Source organism: Suncus etruscus, chromosome 9 (genome assembly GCF_024139225.1).
Source record: "Suncus etruscus isolate mSunEtr1 chromosome 9, mSunEtr1.pri.cur, whole genome shotgun sequence".
Taxonomy (NCBI): domain Eukaryota; kingdom Metazoa; phylum Chordata; class Mammalia; order Eulipotyphla; family Soricidae; genus Suncus; species Suncus etruscus.
Genome location: NC_064856.1, coordinates 83325045 through 83349224, shown reverse-complemented (window position 1 = coordinate 83349224; position 24180 = coordinate 83325045). Strand labels below are relative to the sequence as shown.

Sequence of the window (24180 nt, the reverse complement as noted above, 5' to 3'; positions counted from 1 at the left end):
CAAGTTAAATCTGTACAAAATGTATAGTTACAGATGATTGTGGGTGCTGACTATGAGGGTCCTCGCACACTGCTGGAGAGACAACACACAAGTCAGAGAAGTTAGTGAAGGCAAACTCAGCAACCTAAATGACTGGTTGTAACAAAGTGATGACAAGCTCCCAGAGAGAAATTGATGATGCTAATATATATATATCACATTAGAAGAATTCACAAGTGGTATTTTACAACATTCAAATAACAGAATAAACTATTGGAAGCTTATCCAAACTTAAAAGGATACTACAACAGTGTGTAGTATCTATTCTAATTGGATTAATAGAAAAGATGCATCATAGATTATACAAAAAGGAAAACCTAAGCCCTTTTTTTTTTTTTTTTTTTTTTTTTTTTTTTTGTCATTTTTTTTTTAATTTTTTATTTGTAATTATGAGAACAAGGATGCAAAGAAAGAGGACAAGGTAAAGTTACAGTGGAAGGACAATACATAACATAATTCTCAGAAGTCCCCTTGCTGATATCCCAACTTTGAAATTTCATCCAAAGAACATTAAGATTGTAACACACTATAATATTTCTTAACAGCACACAAGGCAATCTAAAGCCATAAAACTTACATACCTCCTTAAACATTACAGGCATATCATTTTTTTTACATTTCCATATTCATGCATATTAGCTTAAGTTGACCTCAAATCTTAACTGGGTTCTTTTTAAGGATTAGAGTCAAAGGAGCACAGCAAAAATGGTGTTAGAGTGGCAATTGTTGTTTGCATAGGCCCACCAAAATATGAGGGACATGGAAAGAAATAACCTTGGCCTAAATACAAAAAGACCCGACCCCTGAAGGTTCCTGGCACAAGACCAACTCTAGGCTCCAGGCAAGCTAGATTGTCCAATCCAAGACATTGTCTGTAGTGCCAACACACTTATATTTTTCACACAGTCTCTGTTGTTGGTATCAAGCTTCTGTATTTAAGATCCTGGAATCTGTATATCCAACATTGAAGTCAGGATGTGGAGCGTCCTCTGGTTTCACCTTACAATCAAAGGGCAATGCAGGGAGCCCTGTCCTGTAAGCAAATCGTTGTTGTTGTTAAGTCTTCTCAGTGTTAATGGAAGTCTCTTTTGAGCAGGACAATGTCTGAGCAGTGTAGAGTCTTCCTTGGTAGAGGATTGCTTCCAGGTGATGCTATAGACCAGCCTGGATGTTTTGTGGATGGCTTCCCTGGTTCAGGGGAATGCCCTTTCTTCTGAGGTCTGTGCCAGGTCGTTATGTCAATGTTCAGGGTGTAAGGTCCCTTTGCACTATAAGATTAGTCTGTACCAATCTCTATTAGATAGGATCTTATTTATATGTATAGTATTTTCCCATTTTAGTGTGCCTATGCAAAAAAGGAGCAATGCCACGTGGTGTTCTTGGCCCATAAGGGGGTGATAAGAACAATTATGGTTCAATCATAAGCATTAATCTGGGGGACTCTTTCTCTAAGATTCCTTGTTAAACAGCTCAAAAAAGAGAAGAAGAAAAGCGGTTAGAATCGTCACTATATAAGACAACATTTAGTAAGAATTATAGCTGTCAGAGAAAAAAACCCAAAATATTCTAAAGAAATACGTGTCCATTTTATGTATCTTGAAACAGTTTGGGGTTGTTACACACAATGCACGGCTTTGGTCTGTGATAACGCTTGTACACTACTGATTAAAAAGAGTAATGTAGATTAGAGATGTTTGGGGGGATAGAGAGTAAAGGAATAAAAAAGAGCTTTGTAGGGATGTGGGAAAGGGCACGATACATAATAAAGATTCTGGATACGTAAAAAGTAACGTAACAGTAGGAATACACTTAATATATGAAGTAAGCGCGGGGGCGCTAGCCCCCCGCGCGGTTCTGCAGTTTTGGGATGCAAAGGGCGGGATTTAAAAATATGGAACGCTTCACGAATTTGCGTGTCATCCTTGCGCAAGGGCCATGCTAATCTTCTCTGTATCGTTCCAATTTTAGTATATGTGCTGCCGAAGCGAGCACAACCTAAGCCCTTTTTAAGCCATTCTGTCTTGTTTTTTTCGGGTTTTTTTTTTTTTTTTTTTTTTTTTTTAGTTTTTGGGCCACACCCAGCAGTGCTCAGGGGTTACTCCTGGCTGTCTGCTCAGAAATTGCTTCTGCCAGGCACGGGGGACCATATGGGACACCGGGATTCGAACCAACCACCTTTGGTCCTGGATTGGCTGCTTGCAAGGCAAACGCCGCTGTGCTTTCTCTCCGGGCCCCATTCTGTCTTGTTTTTATTGTCTATTTTGGGATCAAACCAGACATGCTCAATGTTTACTCCTGCTGGTACTGGGGATCAAATCTCTCTGTACTATCTCCAGGGCCCTTCCAGGTGGATTTTGAAGGTGCCACTCTGTGTCAAAAATGATGACTGCATATTATCAAAACTTTCTACGTTCTAGTTGTTTTGCTACATTTAACTGTTACCTATACTCCCAATTTGCCTACATTATGAAAATACTATATGATTACCACATCTCTTCCCATCTTCATCTGCAGACACTTTATACGTGTTGTTTGAAATTGCCCGTGATGGGAGTCTTTGTATAGTGAAACTGATCCTTTAAATCAGGAATTGTCTTATTAGTTTGCTTTTCAGAATTAAGTGATTGGGAAATGTTAATATAACTAAAAGCATAATGTAACTAGCCAAAATATTCAAGGGCAGTATAATATAAATAGCCAAAATATTCCAATATTGTAAACAATCATTAGACTAAGCAAAGAATTCATTCCTTTGACTAGCAAGTGAAGTTTTAAAATGACTTTGCTGTTTCACTTTATCAATAAACAAATTTTCCCTTAATCAAATTATTTTCTGAATCAAGTGGTAAGCACTTACTTATAGCCTGATTTTTGTCAGAATGTAGGTTGAATCATAGTCAGAGACTGATTATATATACAGGACTCTGGAAGAACTCAACTAAAGCATTCTGTAAGAATCAATTGGCTATGTGAAATGTATAATAAAATATAACATATTTGATTATATGAATTAACTGTTACATGCTTTGTTTAATAAACTGACAGCAAGCACATATGTAAACAATGCTTACAACCCTATCCCCTACTTCCTGTCTTAAATAAACTGCCAACTTTTTACCAGCACTGGGTTTAGAGAGCAGACTGAGCTCGAGTCCAACATAGCCTGCATAGCAGCTTCTTTCTATGTTAAATGAACCAGAGTATCCCCCATATTTCTCCTTTTTCTGAAAAGTAAGTTGTTTCAAATAAAAGTATTTTGCACAGATTATTAAAAGGAGAATCATATCTAGAAAACACTTGTACAATCAAGGTGCAGAGTAGGTATTCCTGCTGCCATTCCCTCCTTTCCAGCTGCCAAATTCTCTGGTTTTATCTCCTTTGCTCAGAGATTACTTACTTTACACATTTTGGACTACATGACAGGTTTACATGGTAGTAGAAAACTGAATGGAATAACAGACTTCGTCTGCTTATAATTCTGTGATAAACCAACCAATCTTGTAACCTGAAGAGTCACTGGCGCTTGAAAGCCTTCCACAATTCTTTAAAACTAACTTACAAAGGCTTCTTAAAAATACCTACATTATCAAAACATTCAAAGGGCACAGTCTACACTGTCCCAATTTCTGCTTTGTCTGTAATTTTCTTTGAAGTTGTTATGGTTCTAAAATGAAAGAAAATCATTAGAGAACTTTCTCCCCCTACTGGCCACACTACAAAATAATAATACTGCGAATAACATTTCTCTAAAGTCAAAACTGAAAGACTGCTTAAAATAAAAATTCAGCAAACGAGCTACCCATAAACCAGCCCCTGCTGAGAGACAGTGAATGCTTGGCATTGTTAAAATAGAATCCCCAAATACCATTTAATTAGCTGCCAACCTTTCACCAACATCTTTTTGTTTTCTCAATAAATTGAAGTGGTGCCCAGTAGGTCTGAGATCGTTTATGAGGTCCTGCACCACTGGGACAGGAATCATCTCTTTTCTGGACTACAATCTACACTCATTGTTTGTTTTCATGTCAGTTGCCTATTCTGTGCTAGATTTGGATTTACCATGCCAAGCTCACTTCATCAAGTAACCTGCAAACTTGCACAAAACCCTTTCACATAATTAGTAGCAAGATATATAAATTTTAATCCTACTAAATTATGTTTAACAAGTGCTTGTCAATTTCACTCATTTAACATATGACCAGGCATTCACTAAATTCCAAAGACATGGAGTTTACAAAGTATAAATGGTCTTTATATATATAAATGGTCCAGCATTTAGCTATGAGAGGTAACTACAAGATATATATCAAAAGTACAGGAGTGATAAGCCTTGCATATGGGTTTGATCCTTGGCATCATGCCCTGAGCCCACCAGGAGTGATTCCTAAGTGAAGAGCCAGGAATAGCCCTCTGAGCAATACTGGGCATAGGCCAGAAACGAAGCAAAATAATAAAGAATTAAAAAAAAAAAAAAGGCATAGCAGGAAGGACTGTGGCAACACAGCAGGGCCAATTCTGATCATATATCTTTTCACCCATCATCACCATGAATGTAAATCAAATTATTACCACTATCTGTTAAATAGTCCTCCTCCCTGAATCCAATTCAAAACTCATTAGGCATGGTGAAAACTTTAAGGAAATATCTTTACACATGGCATTCTTTTACACATACTCTCTAAACTAGTGCTCATTCTTGGTTCCCCAGGTTTTGGAATGATCATCTGCAGGTGGTGTTTGAGACTAAGAGGGAGACAGACACTTTATAGTCCCAAGGTAGTCAAAGGAGGTAAGCAGTAGTTATGAATACTAGGGATATGAGATTAAAGGTAAAACTAAATAGAAAGTGGGACAGAGCAATAGAACAACAGGTAGAACACAGCCAACCCTTTCTTTCTTTCTTTCTTTTTTTTTTTTTTTTTTGTTTTTGAGCCACACCCGGCATTGCTCAGGGGTAACTCCTGCCTGTCTGCTCAGAAATAGCTCCTGGCAAGCACGGGGGACCATACGGGACACCGGGATTTGAACCAACCACCTTTGGTCCTGGATCAGCTGCTTGCAAGGCAAACACCGCTGTGCTATCTCTCCGGGCCCAGCCAACCCATTTCTATCCCCAGCATCCCATATAGTCCCGAGTACTAACAAAAGTGATTCCTGAGTACATATCCAGGAGTAACACCTGAGCATTACTAGGTGTGTCCCAAAATAAAAATAAGAAAAATCAACAAATTAAATAGAACCTAATCATGAACAAGACACAGGAGACCATACCTGGACAGAAATAAAAAAAAGAATTGATTACCTTATCTTTGATATAAACATTACTCAAAAGGAATCTTCTGAAACCTGAGCTAAGTCACTTTGAGAAGGAAACAAGTAAAATGCAATTATGTTACCACCAATGGCATTGGTGGTGGGAGTGTTGCATTGATGAAGGGGGGTTTCTTTTCATGACTGAAACCCAACTACAAACATGTTTGTAATTATGGTGCTTAAATAAAGATTTTATTTTTTTAAAAAAGCAATAATGTCAAAGGGAAGATAATTAGTAACCCTATCAAATAAAGAAAAATTTATATGAATCTATAATATGGAGAAGGGTAAGGGAGAGGGAGGAAAGAGAAATGTTTGAGAGGTACAAGAAAACAAAAAAGGAGATATGGAGAGAGGCGAGTAAAAGCAGAGGAGAGGAAGGAAAGGGAGAATCAGGGAGGGAGAAGAGAAAGAGGGAGATGGAGGACAGAGGTGGAGAGAAATAGATACATAAGTCAAATCAGCAAGACACAAGGAGAAAGTCAAAAGCTTTTTGAAAATGCCAATCATTAGAACATAGAAGGAATGATCAAATTGAAAATCGCCACTTTCCAACCCTCACTATAATCACTGATTTATACAATCATCATCAATGATTAAAATGTGACTGACAGATGTTTGCTGTCCCACAGCATCATCCCAGATATTTGCTAGTAACTCCTTTATTCCAGTAACAGCACTGATATGGACAACCCAACATTTGTACCTCTGACTTGAGGCAACTATTCACATAATTTCCTAAATAGTCTATGCAAGTTATTAGACCAACTGTGCTTTGCAGAAGACAGAGAAACCAGAAGAATTAAGCAAATTCAGATTGTGGACATACTAGCTTGCACTCTTCAAAAATATCAGGTAAAGGGCTGGAGCGATAGCATAGCAGTAGGGTAGGGTGTTTGTCTTGCACGTGGCTGACCCAGGTGTCCCATATGGTCCTTCAAAGCCAGGAGCTATTTTTGACATATAGCCAGGAGTAACCCCGGAAATGGCCCAAAAACCAAAAAAAAAAAAAAGTCATGTAAGGTCCAGAGACCAAGTACAGGTAAGGTGTTTGTCTTACATGAGGCCAACCTGGGTTTGAACCCTGGTATCCCTTATGATCCACTGATCACTGCCAGGTGATTCCTAAGTTCAGAGCAGGAGTCACCGAAGCACCACCGGATGTGGCCCCCACACAAACGAAACCTTTTTATTTTTGTTTCTGGGCCACAGCCAGTGACACTCAGGAACTACTCCTCTCTCTGCACTCAGATATCACTCGTAGTAGGCTTGGCGACCATATGGAATGCTGGGGATTGAACCTGGGTTGGCTGCATGCCAGGCAAGTGCCTTACCTGTTGTGCTTTTGCTCTGGCCCGAAAAAGCCTTCTTAAAAAAGGAGATAGGTTTCATGGAGTACCACTTGTATGTGGAAACCCTGAGTTTAAGCCCTGGTATCATCTGATTCTGGAGGACTACCAGGCATAACACCCTAAGGGCCCTGATAGCAGCTAGCAGTGGAGGGCCCAAGCAATCAACAGTTCAGGCCACAGCTGGGCCACTTGCCACTGGACATGGTCCCACTGAGCACTGCTTCAGATACCCTCCCCCAACAAAAATATTTTTCCTGGATTACAAAGTAGATGTTGGACATAAGGCAAATCCTACAAAAATAAATTTTTTGGTGCAGCCTGGCTCCTTATTCAGGAATTACTCCTGGATGTGCCCAGAGAATGCGATGCCAGGGACTGAACCTGGGTTGGCGGCATGCAAGGCAAAAGCCCTAGCCATTGTACTATCTGTCTGGCTCCTATGAGTAGCAGAATGGAATTAGATGTTATAGAATTGTTCATTGTTATAGGGTTTTCATGAACGTTATTCATACAGACATATACTTAATTATTAAGGGGCAGGTGTCATTACTATCCATAAATAGTTCAAATTAAAAATTGCATGTTGAACTTAGACCTGTATTTAGTGTTTGCTCAGCTGGAATGTTTTTTTCCCTCCTCCTTTACAATAAACTCTATTTTCTAAAAAAAAAAAAAACACACACACACACAAAAACTTTAAGTACAGTTAATGAGCACTCATTTTTGTTTTCTTTTATCTTTGGTTTTGGTTTTGTGTTTGTTTTTGGGGGGGTTATTTGGATTTTTGGGTTTTTTGTTTTGTTTTGTTTTATTTTGTTGGTGGAGGTGCTTGAGTGCCAGAGATCGAACCCGGGGCCTCATACAAGCAATAATGAGTACTCATTAACTTTAAGTTAATAAGTTCACTGGTGAGTCTTAAAGAATGTACATGTGGTCAATTGTACTATTATTTTAAATATATATATTTATATATATGTAAAACTTGGTTTCAGGTAAATATAAATTTTCAACTTAAGTAAAAAATAAATTCTGGGGCTGGGGAAATAGTATAGAAGGAAGGATACTTGCCTTGCATGCAGCCAATGTAGTTTTAATTCCCAGAACCCGATATAGCCCCCAAACACCACCAGGGATGATTCCTGAGTGCAGAGTCAGGAATAACCCCCAAGCATCACTGGTGTGGGGCACCCCACCTAAAAAAAGAGGGTGAGGGGCTGGAGTGGTAGTACCATGGTAGGGTGTTTGCCGTGCACAGGGCTGACCCAGGACAGATGTAGGTTTGATTCCCAGCATCCCATATGGTCCCCTGAGCCAGGAGTAAGGGTGAAAGTAAGTAAAAAAAAAAAAAGGGTGAAAGTAAGTTCTCAGGCTAAAGCAACAGAACAGTCTGTAGGGCATTTTGCCTTGCATGTGGCCCACCTAAGTTAGATCCCTGGCATTCCATATGGTCTCCATAACCCACCAGGAGTGATTTGAGCACAAAGCCAGGAGTAAGTAAGCCTTGAGAATCACAGGGTATGCACTCAAAACAAACAAAATTCAGAAAGCAAAAAAAGAAAGAGAGAGAGAGAGAGAAAGAAAGAAAGAAAGAAAGAAAGAAAGAAAGAAAGAAAGAAAGAAAGAAAGAAAGAAAGAAAGAAAGAAAGAAAGAAAGAAAGAAAGAAAGAAAGAAAGAAAGAGGGAGGGAGGGAGGAAGGAAGAAGGAAGGAAGGAGGAAGGAAGGAAGGAAGGAAGGAAGGAAGGAAGGAAGGAAGGAAGGAAGGAAGGAAGGAAGGAAGGAAGGAAGGAAGGAAGGAAGGAAGGAAGGAAGGAAGGAAGGAAAAGAAAAAGGCAAGCTCTTTGCGTTCTTCATAGTCACTAAACAGGCAATGATGAGGGGCCAAAGAGATAGCATGGAGGTAGGGCATTTGCCTTGCATGCAGAAGGGCGGTGGTTCGAATCCCGGCATCCCAAATGGTCCCCAGAGCCTGCCAGGAGCGATTTCTGAGCATAGAGCCAGGAGTAACCCTGAGCGCTGCCTGGTGTGCCCCAAAAAACAAAATCAAAAAACAAAATTCCAAACAGGCAATGATGAGAATAAAGCCAATTTCTCTAGATTTCACTTTTTGGCATTCAAAATGCTATAAAGTTTGTTATAAGTAGGCAGTGTTCATATTGTAAACTGAAATAGAAAAAAAGCTCTACCTAAAATTACTTAAAACTATCTGAACTTTAATCTTACTAGCTTTGAAAATTTTAGTTTCCTGCGATGTCTAACTACAATGTTATGCATTTTTATGATACAAAAATAGTGTCTTAATAATCTTTTCTATTTTAGTCTTGCTTCTAATTAAGAAAAAGTTCAGGTTCTCAATAAAATGCCATTAAAGTAAAAATAATTGGATAACATATTTAACACTAGAGGAAACACAGACCTAATAAAAGTTAAAACCATATAACTTTAAGTGGAAGAAAGGAAAAAAAAAAACGTTTACAACTTTGAGATAGCCCAAAACTTCTTAGGGCAGTGCTGGAGATAGTATCCTTGGCAAGCTACCAACTCTGATTCAATCCCAAGTAACGCACATGGTCTCCTGAGTCCTGCAAAGCCATCGCTGAGTGAAGAACCAAAAGCCAGCCCTAAACACTGCTGGGTAGGGTCCCCAAAACAAAACAAACAAAATTTCTTAAGCTAACTAGAAGATTACTTAAAGCTGACTAGAAAATATTCATAAACTAGATGAAACCTGAATTTTTGCTCTCCCAAAAACTAAACTAAAATGAAATCTGAGTCCAAAGCCAATGAGTACAACAGCTAAGGCATTTGCCTTGCATATGGCTGGCCTAGGTTCAATCCCCAGCACCCCACATGATTTCATGAGGCCTGAATGATCCCTGCGTGTACTGTCTGTAAGTCCTGAATATCCTGGGTGTGACCAAAAAAGCAAAACGCCAAAAAAAAAGTCTAGAAAAAAATGTAATACAAATGTCTTGATAAGGATACCCCTCGTCTCTCATTTGAACTACTTCAACTACATACATAGCTGATCTTCCAAGCATTCTTCCATTGTGGCAGCCAGGTTGGTTGTTCAGCATTCTTCATGGTGTTCTATAATCTAAGGAATCATATCTATATAGTTATATTTATATGGAATATACTAAACATGCCAGTTTTTCTTCCTTTCGGAAAGTGCCTCCTCCCTGTTCCAGCCCCTGCTTCCACTAACAAGCTTATTGTGCCACTGTCATTGTTCCTGTTTCTCCTAATGTTAAAAGTCCATTTCTGAGGTCTCTGCATTTGCCGTTTTACCAGAAATATCTCACAACTAACTGACTGACCAGCATTTGCTCTGCTACAGCTCAAATCTGACTGAAGCATTCCATGGCATAGCTTCTACAAATCAGTATATGCTCTTCTCTTCATTCCACTAATTCTCATTGAATTTTATTGATTCTCTCTCATGAAAAAAGGCAAGACCTCTATGAGCCTAAGATGGAAAGAATAAAGGAAAACTTCTGTTCACTGATAATATCCACAGCAGAGGGGAAAAAAAAAAAAAAAGACTGCAATGAATGGCAACAAAATGTAACAGGGAACTCAATTAGGGGAATTTTTTTATACATAAACACATATATTTTATATACCTATATATACATATATAAAACTTCAAGTAAACGTACTGAGATCGAGATTTTTCAATGTGTGAAATGTACTGTGATCTGGTAAGAGTGCTTCCCAATTCTTCTATTGCTATTCCTAATATTGAGTCCTAAAAGCATGTAGTAATACGTGAAGATATACCCTAATGAGTCGTCTACTTCTCAGTCACATTCATTCAAATATTTCTTAAAATTTTTCATGTTTTACACATATAGTCTATGTGTGGGTCTAGACATCTAGTGGGTAGGGCGCTTGCCTTAACCCAACCCAGGTTCAATCCTGGGCACTTAAAATCCCTAAGCACAGTCGGGTGTGGCCCTGCCCAAAGCAAATGAATAACAAATGTATGTCTCCTCATTATCAATGTATATTGAACAAAAAAAAATTGCATCAGAAATATTCAGAAAATTATGCTAGATCAGTAACACAGCAGGTAGGCTGCTTACCTTGCATGCTACCAACCAGGGTTCTATCCTGACATCCCATATGGTCCCCAGAGATTCTCAGAGCGATTCCTGAGTGCAAGGCCAGGAGTAATCCCTGAGTACCATCAGGTGTGGCCCAAAAACAAAACCAAAATATTTCAGAAAATACTATTCAAAACCAATGGGTTGTGAGAAGCAGATGTAGTTATGGCAAGGTAGTGAATTTTTTTTATATATCTCAGATGTATGGTTTGAGGCATTTTTTAGCCTATTTATTTATTTTTGGTTTTTGAGCCACACCCAGCGGTGCTCATGGGTTACCTCTGGCTCTGTGCTCAGAAATTGCTCCTGGCAGGCTCAGAGGACCATATGGGATGCTGGGAATCAAACGAGGGTCCGTCCCAGGTTAGCCTCGTGCAAGGCAAACACCCTACTGTTGTGCTATCTCTCCGGCCCCAATATTTAATTTTTATATAAAAAAGAAAACAGGTTTTGAGAGAACAGGTTCCTCCCCCCTCCCCAACAGGTTTTTGCAGTTGGCTCTGAGAAGCAAATAAAATGGTATAAATTAGGTACTCAGTGTTACTGGCCTTTTCCCTTTTTTTCAATCCTGTAAATAGTACTGAGGTATAAAAAAAGTCAACAAGCTGTTTGCTGCAATATATATATTTTAATTCAAAGTGAATCGACAGTAATACACCATAAATTCTTATTTTGACACTCACCAAAATAGTCACCTGGAAAACCCGCTTTTTGTGACAAAGTACAGAAGGCTTGGTCACATTTAAATCACTGAGAACTAGAGAGAAATACTATCGCAAACCGTAATAGACATTACATCCATAAAAATTTTTCCCAGTCCTTATTGTAATATTGCACAGTGCAATTGCTACATGGCAAACTAGTGTAGCATAGAAGTAAAAGCAAAAACAAACAAACCAAAGAAAGTAAGTCACAAGTCTAAAATTGTTAAAACAGTTAACAGTTCAAACTTAGTAATCAAATCTTTATCATTGGGTTGTTAAAAAACAAATCTTTCTACACCTTGCAGTGTATGATTTAATTTTTTGCCTAACACAAACCCAGTTTAAAATAGTAGACTTAAAAAAATAAAAAGGCTTCGCGACTACAGTAACATATTTAAATACCCTTACAGAAAAGAAAACTAAGAATCAGGATACTTGATTTTTTAATTTGCAAATTAAAATAGTATGCAAATATGCAACTTGGAATTCATGCAGTGTTTTATTTAAGGAAGCATTAAAAACTTAGGAAAACCAGTTTAAAAAATATTTTAAAGAGGTTAATCCAGATACTTTTGTCAACATGCTAAATTTAGACTTTAGCAGGACTTTGTTTTAACACATAAGAAGTCCATGATTAGAATCAGGTGAGATCAATGTAACACCCTTATCAAATATTACCATCATATTATGAAAACATTACAGTTTACCAGTTCACCACAGTCAATTTATCAAGACCATCTCGGCCTTGCAAGTAAAATACAGAAACTACAACACTTGGAGCTAGTAAATGTGGCCCTTCACAAAAAGAAAACTGCACCAATTTTGCACCTGTTGTACAAACATCCAATCAATTCTTTGCACTTAGCGTTTCTGAAACAACCATTACCAGCACTAATTCTTTTCCAAGGAGTGAGCAGATACCAGTAAACTGCTGGACCATATAAATAATAAAATGAGAAGGCTGTGGAGGACAGCAAGTTTACTGAAATAGTGATTCCATAAATTTATCATCTGTAAATAATCTTTTAAATTAATCTTAAGCTATTCCTTTATGATATATATATATTTCTATTTATATAAAATGCATAGAATTGATTACTAAAAACACTGAAACTTGTGGGGAAAATTAAGTCCTTCATTTTCAGTGTGACTAAAAATGTACTGCTGGTTTTTTATGACCTAATACTGTAAATTTTAAAATCAATTTGAGGCACATTTATTTCATTGATGATTAAATAAAACACTGCTTGTGTTAATGGAGTAAAGAAAGATTTTTTTTCCATTATTAGCTTATTATCAATGATGTACTAAAGCTGTACTAGTGGTATGCAATTCATTGATCAAAGAAATGCTGTAAGTCCAAAACATTTCAGAGTTTTACACTCAAATGCTTTGTATTATTTATTCCAGTAAATGCTTAAGTTTATATTCCAGAGTTTTAGGAAAAAAAGTTAAGCCAAGCCTGCAAGATACAGCTTTCTCAAGTGTCTACAATGCCAGTATGAAAAATAAAAATTAAGTTACATCGATACATCCAAGTTTTTATATGCAGTGATGAGCACAAACATTAATAGAGATAAAATACTGATGCAAATAACACACCCCAAAATAACATATGCAAGTTTTTCCCATCATTTACAATACAGTAGTTACAATGACACTCCAAACAGAAAAGCAAAGTAAAAAATCAAAACCCCAACTTCTATTTCATGTAATTAGACTTATACAGAAATTAGAAGGCTAAACAACTAGTTACTCACCTAATTTCACAGCTATCTGAAGTGGCAATCGTTATATAGCAGCTTATCTATGATACATTCAAGATAAATGATACAATTTATTACTTGCCCATAAGCTAAAACACGGCCTGCTTAATACCTTTCCTTAAAATTCCACCTCTACACTACAATATACTTGAGGTCTATGCAAAAAAGTAGCTACCTTTTATATAGGAAACGGATGATTAAGTCTTTGGTGCTGTAAAAGCAACTTCATTTAAACATAACCACCACCCTCCCCCCACAAAAACACACACGCACACACACACACTTCCTAAGAAAAAAAGCATGTAATTTCTGTCCCTGACGGAATGTATTAAATAAGCAAACACCACCAACAAGCGAAACAAATACTACAATGTAAAAATACTTTTTTAAAAAAACAAAACCCTTACATGCATAAATGAAAAAATTGCACACAAAGAACTCACATCTTTTCAAGCTTCAATAGTAAATATTCTGCTACTATTTATTAAATACTGCATGGTTTGCCCAAGCTAAGATGAAACCACATCATGAATCAATGAGTATTTTGCATTTTCTTTCATTATCTACTCAAAAAATCATGCCTACTGCACCTCTAAACATTTTATTAAATCCAATTATATAGCAAACACTCCCCAAAATAAACTTAGATTGTATTGCAGTTTCACTTAACAGTATATAAAATGCTGTGTTGTGACAGTTATTAACTATCCATTAGATACGGAATCAATTTTTTTCTTAAGCACTACTAACTGCTTGCTTTTCTTGAAGCTAGATCATTCTGAAAAAAATCAAGACAGCAGAATTCAGCAATAGCACACATGCTGCCCTCTTAGTATGGAAAACCAGCTACAACCTCAAATCATACCACACAAAACCAAAAATGAACATTACTCTATCAAAAAGAAAAGTAAAGGATAGGTCTGAATTTGTAAGTGCTGCAGTCCTCAACATTTATATATAGGTAATAACATTAACAACCTCAAATATTTAAGGCACTATGTGTGGAAACGGTTTACAATGCAGCTGAGATTATTAGAACAACATTTAAGAGCAAAGTCTAGGCAACATTTTGCCCATGCAAAGACACATGCAAATGTAAAGAACAATAGCTCAATTTCTTAGGTAAGTGATCCAACATTTATACACTAAGACACAGAAAATACAATTCACTTGTATGCTGTAATTCTGACATATGTGCATTTGTTGCTCTAAGTCTGTACACAGAATGGCTTCCCAAAGGTGGACGTGTCTTGCACTAGTTAGAAGGCAATTTTATAAAAAATAGCAGGAGCAAAACTGGACTTCTGCTCCCATAAGTCACCTGTCTAAAGTTACTACATAAGAAGAAGATAACATGACCAAAGACAAGTTATACCAAATGTGCAAAACACATTAAAAGTGAGTTTTTTTTTAAAGCTCAAAGTTGTTTAAATTGCACCCAAGTCTACATGATTCAAAAATAATTTTCTTGTGCCATGGCTAATATTTATTAAATACCATGTTTTTATTTTTTAATCAAATGTTTATATCATTGAGCTTCCTCAATATACTCGAGTTTTCACATATATGGATACTGGCTGAGTTTTGTTGGACTCAATGGAAATCCAGTATATGCAGGGGATGCTGCAATATAAGAATGTGGTGGGAAGATAGGTTTGTACTGAGTCTGAATGGTTGGGGATGGTAATAAACGGGGATTTATGCCCACTGGGACTTGGTGGACTATGCCACTAGGATGGGATAGATTATAAGTTGGATGCTGTAACATAGGTCTTGAGGTACACGGAGAGGCTAATAGGTGGGCCACTGGTGCAGCACTACTGAGGGTAGCTGATGATGGATATGGAAGTAGAGTAGGTTGTCCTCCAAGGTGCGTGTTTCCAGCCAGATGGGCATGAACGGCTGAGTGATTGGGACTTCCGTGAGAAAGAGTAAATGGGTTACTGGTAACACTAGTAGGGATATAAGCTTGCTGTCTTCGAAGTCCAAAATTTCCATTCCACTCTTGATGCCCAGATGTGAAGTGTTGAACCTATTGTAAATATATATATAAAAAGAAAGGTGAATAATATAGAAGTTAAAAATAAAAGAAGAGGGGCCAGAGTGATAGCACAGTGGTAGGGCATTTTGCCATGCATGCGGCCAACCCAGGTTCGATCCCCAACATCCCATTTGATCCCCTGAGCCTGCCAGGAGTGATTTCTAAGCGCAGAGCCAGGAGTAAACCCTGAGAGCCTCTGGATGTGACCCCAAAACCAAAAATAAATAAATAAAAAAGAAGTATTATATTTTGTGACTAATAGGCCACAGAGACATCTCAGATAGTAGACACAGAGGAGAAAATACCACTTTTTAGGTATATTTGTGTTGGCATTTAATACTCATTATTACATTTTATTAAATAATTAATTTTATATGACTGCTAATAGTACTAATGTTCCCACCACTACTAATAATGATCATCTGTGAAGTACTTAACTACATATATAATGCTAATTATTTGTACATACATGATACAGCTATTATTCTCATTAACTGTGGTTCAGATTTGTTGAAGAGGCCTGATAAATTAACACATTCAATGTTTGCCAACACTGGGATTTCAACACAGGTCTGACTATAGCCATAATCTTTTCTTTCCCCAAGTGAGATACAACTGCTGCACACAGAGTTAAATAGAAAGTACTCAATAAGGCCAGAAAAACTCCATCAGCACTGCTAACAAATAAGGGGCAAAGCCACTCACCCATTAATGTAAATTCTGATCTAAGGAGTCTAAAGAAAACAAAACTGAGAAATTACTTAAGAGAATTCTAAGGGCCCAATCTTTCCCAAGAATTCATAGTTGATGGATATCTGCAGGCCAGTTACTCTAGCCACCTGGTATAATCAAAAGGATGAAATCTATGAAAACTTGATTGAGTTTCAAAATCAATATTTCCTCTAGGTGAAAAACTGCTGAATTTGAGTCCACTATAAATTCACAAACATACCTGACTGAAATTCAAATGCTGCTGCTGAAATGCTGATGTCAATTTTTGCTGACGATTACCCATTATGGAAGGCTGGTTTAATCTTCCAGCGGCTGTTCGTCCTTTTATTGATGGCTGGCATATAGAATCTGGAAACAAGCCAAAACATTAAAGTTAATGCTTTTTCCTTATCCCATAAAAATTAATAAGGCCTTTAGATATTTTGCACAATAGGACTTGAACATCTAAATTAGAAATAACTCATTATTCTAAGCAACAGAAAATAATAGAAGAGGTTTCTTGGTGAAACAAATGCAGTAGGACCAAGTTGGAAAAACAGAGATGACTTATCCATTGTTTTGAGTCTATTGTTCCTAAATTAAGATCTTATCTACTTTTTTTGTTTTTGAGCTATACCTAATGGGACTCAGAGGACCATGTGGTGCCAAGAATCAAACCCAGGACTCCAGACCCTGAAAAACCTTTGCAGAAACAGAAAAGACTCAGTTTACCTGTGCTTGCCATATGCTCATCGGCATTCAATCCATTTTCTAGTCCAATAGGTGGCACCACTACAGTACAAACAGATGGCTTTGATTCTGTGTCAGTAGAGGTTACCAGTTCAGTGTTCTGATGAGCATCACCTACAAAACTGCTCTCTGCAAATGGACTGTCATGCCCCGAAGAGTCTGATGTTGATGGAGAGCCATCCACAGTATCACAGCCACTTTCCTGTTCTTCATCGGACATACTACAACAAAAAAGAATTTTTATAATGAGTTTTTAAATTGGTTCCAGCAAATTATTATGGTTTTGTTGAATTATTCCACTCTTAATGATAATTTCTTCTTGTTCAACCATTTATTTTTTATGGATTTTTCTAGGCTCCCACACGAATTCTTTGTCCCAACTGCTAACTTTAATTCCAACCTGTGAAGGAACATCATTTTTGGCACTTCATTTTCTCTTCCACTTGATTCCACTGTAGTAGTTCATAAAATTCTACTGTAATTCCAAAAAATTCATAAACAGTACTTGATAAAATTCTCCTGAATTCCAAAAAAATTTAACCAGACACTATAAAAAGTAGCACTGTTTCAGATAATTTGCATAAAAGGTACAAATATATAAGCAAGTATCTTGAGAACTTCAGATTAAATCCTAATGTTATATGCATGTGTTATTTGACATGTGGAATGTTTGTAAGGAATGGGGGAGAGTAACACACAATGAGCTCAGGGCTTACTTCTGGCTCTGTGCTCAAAGACCACTCTTGGAGGTACTCAAAGGACTAAACTGTATGTGGAACCAAGGATTAAACCAGGGTTACTTTAACCCTGCGTTTACTCTGGCCCATGGAAGACTTTTTAAACTGGATGATGATTATCTTAAAGATTTCCCTTGGTATCTCTGAAGTCCTAGCCAGAACATCATATTCCTCTCCTTTTCCAAATCCTATAAGATACTGACAATATTTCTGTCTTACATACATATGAGTTATTTCCAAAACCACGTTTTAAACAACTAATTAAAAAACAATTGAAAGTTATTTTTCTCTTCTCTAGAACAACTTTAAATTTCTATAAGCAAAACTGAAATGTATTTCTTTCTAGGGGGGGAAGTAGGGATTTGGACCTTATCAAGTAATATTCAGGGGGCAATTGCAAACTCTGTATTCAGACATGACCCCTGGTAGTGCTCAGTGTGGTGTTAGAAACCAAGCTGTGGGCCCGGAGAGATAGCACAGAGGTGTTTGCCTTGCAAGCAGCCGATCCAGGACCAAAGGTGGTTGGTTCGAATCCCGGTGTCCCATATGGTCCCCTGTGCCTGCCAGGAGCTATTTCTGAGCAGATAGCCAGGAGTAATCCCTGAGCACCGCCAGGTGTGGCCCAAAAACCAAAAAAAAAAAAAAAAAAGAAACCAAGCTGGAGCAACTGGCAAATGCTTTACTACCTGTACTATCTTTCTAGCCCTTCACTGAAAAGTCTTATGGTTTTTCCTTTAATGTTTGTTAGTCTACATTAGTAGCAATGTAGGTCTTTAATCAAAAGGAAAATAATTAATGAAAAATAAATAAAACCATTCACAGCTAAAAAATCATAGTATTCTACTGATGGAGTCACTAGTTACTTCATGATACAGGATACCTTTTTTTTTTTTTGCTGAATAAAATGTTCTTATTTTAAATTAAAATACAAGTAGTAGTCTGTGAAGCTAAAGTTGAGGATGTAATTTTCACTCAAATTTTACATTATCATCATCATCATGATGACCATCAACATTGTGGTTTGGTTTTTGGCATTTGGTTTTTGGCATCACAACTGACTGTGCTCAGGGATTACTCCTGGCTCTGTGCTCAGGGATCACTCCTAGGGAGGCTCATAAATGGTGGTGAATATTAAAAATGGGTCAGCCATGAACCAAACAAATGCCTTACCCACTGTACTGTAACTGAAAACAAGACAAAACTTAAAAACAAACTAAAAAAAAAAAAAACCCAAACATTAGCAGCTATGGGGCCAGAGAGATAGCATGGAGGTAAGGTGTTTGCCTTTCATGCAGAAGGTCATCAGTTCAAATCCTGGTGTCCCATATGGTCCCCTGTGCCTGCCAGGAGCAATTTCTGAGTATGGAGCCAGGAATAACCCCTGAGCACTGCTGAGTATGACCCAAAAACCACCACCAAAAAAAAAAAAAAAAAAAAACACATTAGCAGCTCAAATTTTTACTTAGATTAGTTCTACGATAATAGAGAACATTACTGGGGCCAAAGCAAAAGCACAAAGCAAAGTAGGGTGTTTTCCTCTGCATGTGACTGACCCAGATTCAATTGCCAGTACCACAAGCCCACCAGGAGTAAAACTTAAGCACTACCAGGTATGGCCCCCAAACAAACAAAGAATATAAAAATAAAAGCTGCGTTTGTAAAAAATCTAACTCAAAATTATGTTCAACAGAAGCTACTAGAGCAAACTGAAAGGCATTGACTAATTACAACACCAACAGAAAGACACCATAAACTTTTTAGTAGTTTAGTATTAATTACTACTGAAATCCTTTTTTACCTGTTGGGTCTCTTGCAAGGAGATGGGCTGGATTGCCCTGAGGAGCTGGTACTCAGAGTACTATCAGGACTACTCAATGAACACATTCGATCAATATTCAAAGTGCTCTGGCAAGCTTCACAATCTAGACTACCTTTACATCTAGCAGAAGAGGGAAGGGAAGATAAAAATGAATTACAAAGGGAAAAAAAAATACTCCCCAAGTAGCCAAGATACGACTGAATTAAGGGAATAAAGCAGCAGCTGAATACGCAGAAAAAAATATCGAAGAATGAGTAAATATAGGAAAGCATGCTACAGTATCATTGTTGGAGTGACAGCACACAGGTGTGATACCATAGTGGGTAGGGTGTTTGCCTTGCATGTGGCCAATCTGGATTCAATCTACGGCATCCCACATGGTCCCCTGAACCTGCCAGGAGTGATTTCTAAGTGCAGAGCCAGGAGAAACCCCTGAGCACCTCTGGGTGTAGTCAAAAACAAAAACAAAAACAAAATCAATATTAAATAATGGTGTGTGGAATCTGACATTCAGACTTGAAGATTTTACTCCAACAGATGAGCAAAAAGAAAAGTCAAGTTTGTATTTTACCAGCAAACCAGAGAGCACTGTACTTATTTCAATGATAGGCTGTATAAAGGACACTGAATTTAACACTTACTCTCTGAGTGAATGTCTCTGCGATGTCTCTTCATCATCAGTGTCACTGCTAATAGTGATCACGCTCACAGCAGGACTTGGGGAATCCGCGATGACAATGGTTTGCCGCTGCTTGTCTGAAATACTTGCATCGGAATCTTGCCTGATCGATCTTTCACAATCATTTCTTGCCTCTCCTGAGTCATGATTGTCCTGTGTTTCTACACATGTCACTTCTTCTACGTCTTTCCCATTTACAATCTTTGGAGAAATAAATGCTGAATGTGGGATATTGGTATTCTGCAATGAATTACTCCTGCAAAGGAATGATATATCATTTCTATCAAAAAACATACAAACTTTTCTCAGACATTAAATTATAAACTGTATTCATCCAATGATAACAATGATCATAAGTTTTTAAAATGAAAAATACCTCTAGAAGTTTAGGTGTAAACGGTATTAAAATTTACACATTAAATTAAAATTAAAACTTAAATATTAAAATTAAATTTTTAATAAAATAAAATAAAATTATTTTAAATAAATTTTAAATAAATAAATTTAAATAAATAAATAAATTTTAAATAAATATTAAAATAAAATTTTAATAAAAATTAAAAATTAAAATTAAAAATTAAAATTAAATTAAAATTAAAACACATTAAAATTATCTTTTTTGGGGGGGGGGAGGGACAGGGTCTGGGAAGAGCTGATATGACTATCTGAATGTCTCAAAGAGTTACATCATGGGTAAATAATGTATCAATGAAGACAACCTTACCAATTGAAACAATTTATTTCCTCTTTTCCTGGCTCCTATTCTATTACTTTTTACCAAAATTCTTCTGAAGGGAGCTAACATAGTGTGTGTAAAAAAGGCACCAAGAAAGTAATTTTGAGGGTTGGAGCGGTGGCACAAGTGAGTGGTTGCGGTGCTTGCCTTGCACATGCTAACATAGGACGGACCGCATGGTTTGATCCTCCGGCATCCCATATGGTCCCCCCAAGCCAGGAGAGATTTCTGAGTGCAGAGCCAGGAGTAACCCCTGAACATTACTAGGTGTGGCCCAAAATCCAAAAAAAAAAAAAAAAAAAAGTAATTTTGTCTTTTGTTTGTTTGTTTGTTTTTGTTTTGGGTCACCCCTGGTGGCACTTCAGGGTTACACCTGGCTCTATGCTTAAAAACTACACTTGGCAGATTCAGGGGACAATATGGGATGCTGGAAATTGAACCTAGTTGGCGCAAGCAAGGCAAGTGCCCTACCTGCAGTGCTATCACTTGCAGCCCCAAGGGAGTAATTTTGAAAGAAGCAAAGTGACCCATTAAGTGTGCGTGCAAATTTATTTTAAAGCTTAATTCTCAAAAATGCAAGGATAAAGTGAAAATATCAGTACCAACCTGTTCTGGCACAGTTTGTTTTTCTTGGTCGTACCAGGCTGAGGCCAGACAACATGTGCAATGCCCACACTAATTGGCTGAGGGGCTGATAATGTGATCTGATTGGTGAGAAGAGGTTGCGGCACCACTGAGCTGTAACAGTTGCTGTGGGAAATCATTTTCCTAGAAAGCAAGTTTAGAAAAACTGAATCCTTTCTTTACTCAGGCCTACTCTACAAATTATTACTGATTAAGTACGTTTGATTTTAACTTACCCCCAATCTCCAAGTCTCTGTGAACCAGCCACACCTTCAGAAGTCAATGTGGTAGCTGCAGGAGCCATGGGTGTTACTTGTTGCCAAGCAGGTACCAGCATCTGCTGAGTTCTACCAGACCAGGCCTGCTGTACCAAAAGAAGATAAGCTACTAAGGGACAAGTAATGCATTTTTATGGTAATTCAAAGACATATTAAAGTTAGAATCAACCAATAATTAGAAAAGTTTAAGCCTAGAAGCTACAAATGACTGAATAACCATACAGATTATTTTCCATGTCATTAGCACATTTACTATGTCATAAATGAATTAGTTCTCATACTGAAGTAGACAGAGAAAAACACGCAAGTAAAAATATTGAAGTTACTAACTTGAGAAAGAACTCCAGGTCGGATTTGTAGTGGCTGCACAGCTGGTGCCTGAGTTACAAGTGGAACAGTATTATCGACCCTTATTGAATAACTAGTAGGTTTACCATGTGTTGCAGGAATACCTATAAAACAGAAAGAGTTCAGAAATAAAATCTTTTGGGTTAATTTTGTACAACAATTAAATTTAAAGGACTAACTCCTATGTTGACTGCAGCACTATCCACAATAGTCCAAAACTGATTAACAACATAAGAACAGATGAACAGATAAAGAAGTTGTGGTATATCTATGTACAACATAATATTAACTAGTTATTGGAAAAGATGAAATTTTGCAGTTGTCTGCACCTTGTTCAATTGGAGGGCAAAGTGTTAAGAAATACTAAATGATACACATTTCAGCACAAAGTAAGGGAATTAACAATGGCTAATGTTTAAAGATCCAAGGAGTCTGCCTATAGAACAGAGTTTGCTAATAATCAGGAGTGGGAGGGCGGGGAGGAATAAGAGGGAGCCAAAAAGCAGGGAAGGATGCTGAGACTCTGGTGGTAGTTGTGGCACAGCAACACTTTATTCCTGAAGCATTATTACTATTAAAAGCATTGTAAAGCCTGGTACTAAATATGGTCCTGTGAGCACTGCCAAGAGTAAGCTCTGGGGGCTGGAGAGATAGCATGGAGGTCAGGTGTTTGCCTTGCGTGCACAAAGATGGTGGTTCGAATCCCAGCAACCCACAGGGTCCCCCGAGCCTGCCAGGAGCGATTTCTGAGCATAGAGCCAGGAGTAATCCCTGGGTGCTGCCAGGTGTGGAACCCCTCCCCAAAAAGAGTAAGCTCTGAGCACCAAAACCATAAATAAAGAAAAATAACTCAGTTTTTATATACAAATTATTTTGGATGTTCCTAATTTGCTACAAAAAAGGAATTTTTCTTTCCCTTTTGAAAAACTGCAGATTTTTAAATAAAGTTGCATATTCCCAGACAGATGAATTTTAGATATATGGAAACAGTTATTGTCATATATATGTATTGATAAAAATATATTCACCAATTTTTGGGGGGGGGGTCAAACCCAGCAACACTCAGGGGTTACTCCTGGCTCTATGCTCAGAAATCACTCCTGGCAGGCTCGGGGGACCATATGGGTTATTGGGATTCGAACCACCATCTTTTTGCATGCAAGGCAAATGCCTTCCCTCCATGCTATCTCTCCGGCCCTATTCACCAATTTTGTCTTACATTACCTTTTGTTTGTCACTTTACAAGGATATCCAGCATATACTCAGAGGCTCAGCTTAGTTTAGGGTCCCTTCCAAGAGTACTTGAAGACCATGCAGTATGAAAAACTAAACCCTGGGCCCGGAGAGATAGCACAGCGGCATCTGCCTCACAAGCAGCCGATCCAGTACCTAAGGTGGTTGGTTCGAATCCCGGTGTCCCATATGGTCCCCCGTGCCTGCCAGGAGCTGTTTCTGAGCAGACAGCCAGGAGTAACTCCTGAGCACCGCTGGGTGTGGCCCAAAAACCAAAAAAAAAAGAAAAAAAAGAAAAAATAAACCCAAACTTCATGCACATATTGCATGGACTTAGCCCATTGTGCCATCTTTCTTAATTTTAACAGAATTTCTTAACTGCAGTAAAATCCAATTTGGCAATTTAAAAAAAAAAAAAAAGGAGGGAAAAGTGAGTACAGCAATTATAGCACATAACTATGCCCAACCCAAGTTTGGTTTCCAGCACCACATGGATTTCCCAAATACTAGTGGATATAACTGTGGAAGCCCCAACATCATTGGGATGGGTCCAGGTAAGCCCTGGCAGGTCAGGGCTTTTGCATCTGAGCCTCTCAGCACCACATGGAAGCTCTCTTTCTACCAGCAGATAAAAGAACCTTAGACTTTTTATTGCATGAATATATTTTAAGCATTACTCCTAAAAATGTTGAGATTGTATTAATTTTTTTTTTTTTTTTTGGTTTTTGGGCCACACCCGGTGACGCTCAGGGGTTACTCCTGGCTATGCGCTCAGAAGTCGCTCCTGGCTTGGGGGACCATATGGGACGCCGGGGGATCGAACCGCGGTCCGTCCTAGGCTAGCGCAGGCAAGGCAGGCACCTTACCTCTAGCGCCACCGCCCGGCCCCGAGATTGTATTAATTTTTTAATCAGAATTTGTTTTTAAAGAACTTTTTAGTTTG

At 37.9% G+C, this 24180-nt stretch overlaps 1 protein-coding gene and 1 non-coding gene across 3 annotated transcripts in view; both read right to left on the bottom strand.

The window, feature by feature from the left end:
- Window positions 1–1924: 1924 nt before the first annotated feature.
- LOC126019629 (U6 spliceosomal RNA) lies at window positions 1925–2031 on the bottom strand. Its single transcript, XR_007499262.1, has one exon. It is a non-coding gene; the product is annotated as a U6 spliceosomal RNA (small nuclear RNA).
- A 9388-nt stretch (window positions 2032–11419) lies between these two features.
- Window positions 11420–24180, bottom strand: part of HIPK3 (homeodomain interacting protein kinase 3) — a 105545-nt gene continuing 92784 nt past the window's right edge. The window contains exons 9-16 of one of the 2 annotated variants that reach the window (XM_049780077.1): window positions 21987–22108; window positions 21615–21742; window positions 21361–21522; window positions 19981–20274; window positions 19319–19459; window positions 16766–17004; window positions 16275–16402; window positions 11420–15313 (exon numbers count right to left, since the gene is read on the bottom strand). In XM_049780077.1, the coding sequence (XP_049636034.1) occupies window positions 14840–15313; window positions 16275–16402; window positions 16766–17004; window positions 19319–19459; window positions 19981–20274; window positions 21361–21522; window positions 21615–21742; window positions 21987–22108 (1688 nt within the window). In that variant the 3' untranslated portion in view covers window positions 11420–14839. The remainder of the gene's footprint in view (window positions 15314–16274; window positions 16403–16765; window positions 17005–19318; window positions 19460–19980; window positions 20275–21360; window positions 21523–21614; window positions 21743–21986; window positions 22109–24180) is intronic. The other variant, XM_049780078.1, reaches the window with a different exon arrangement.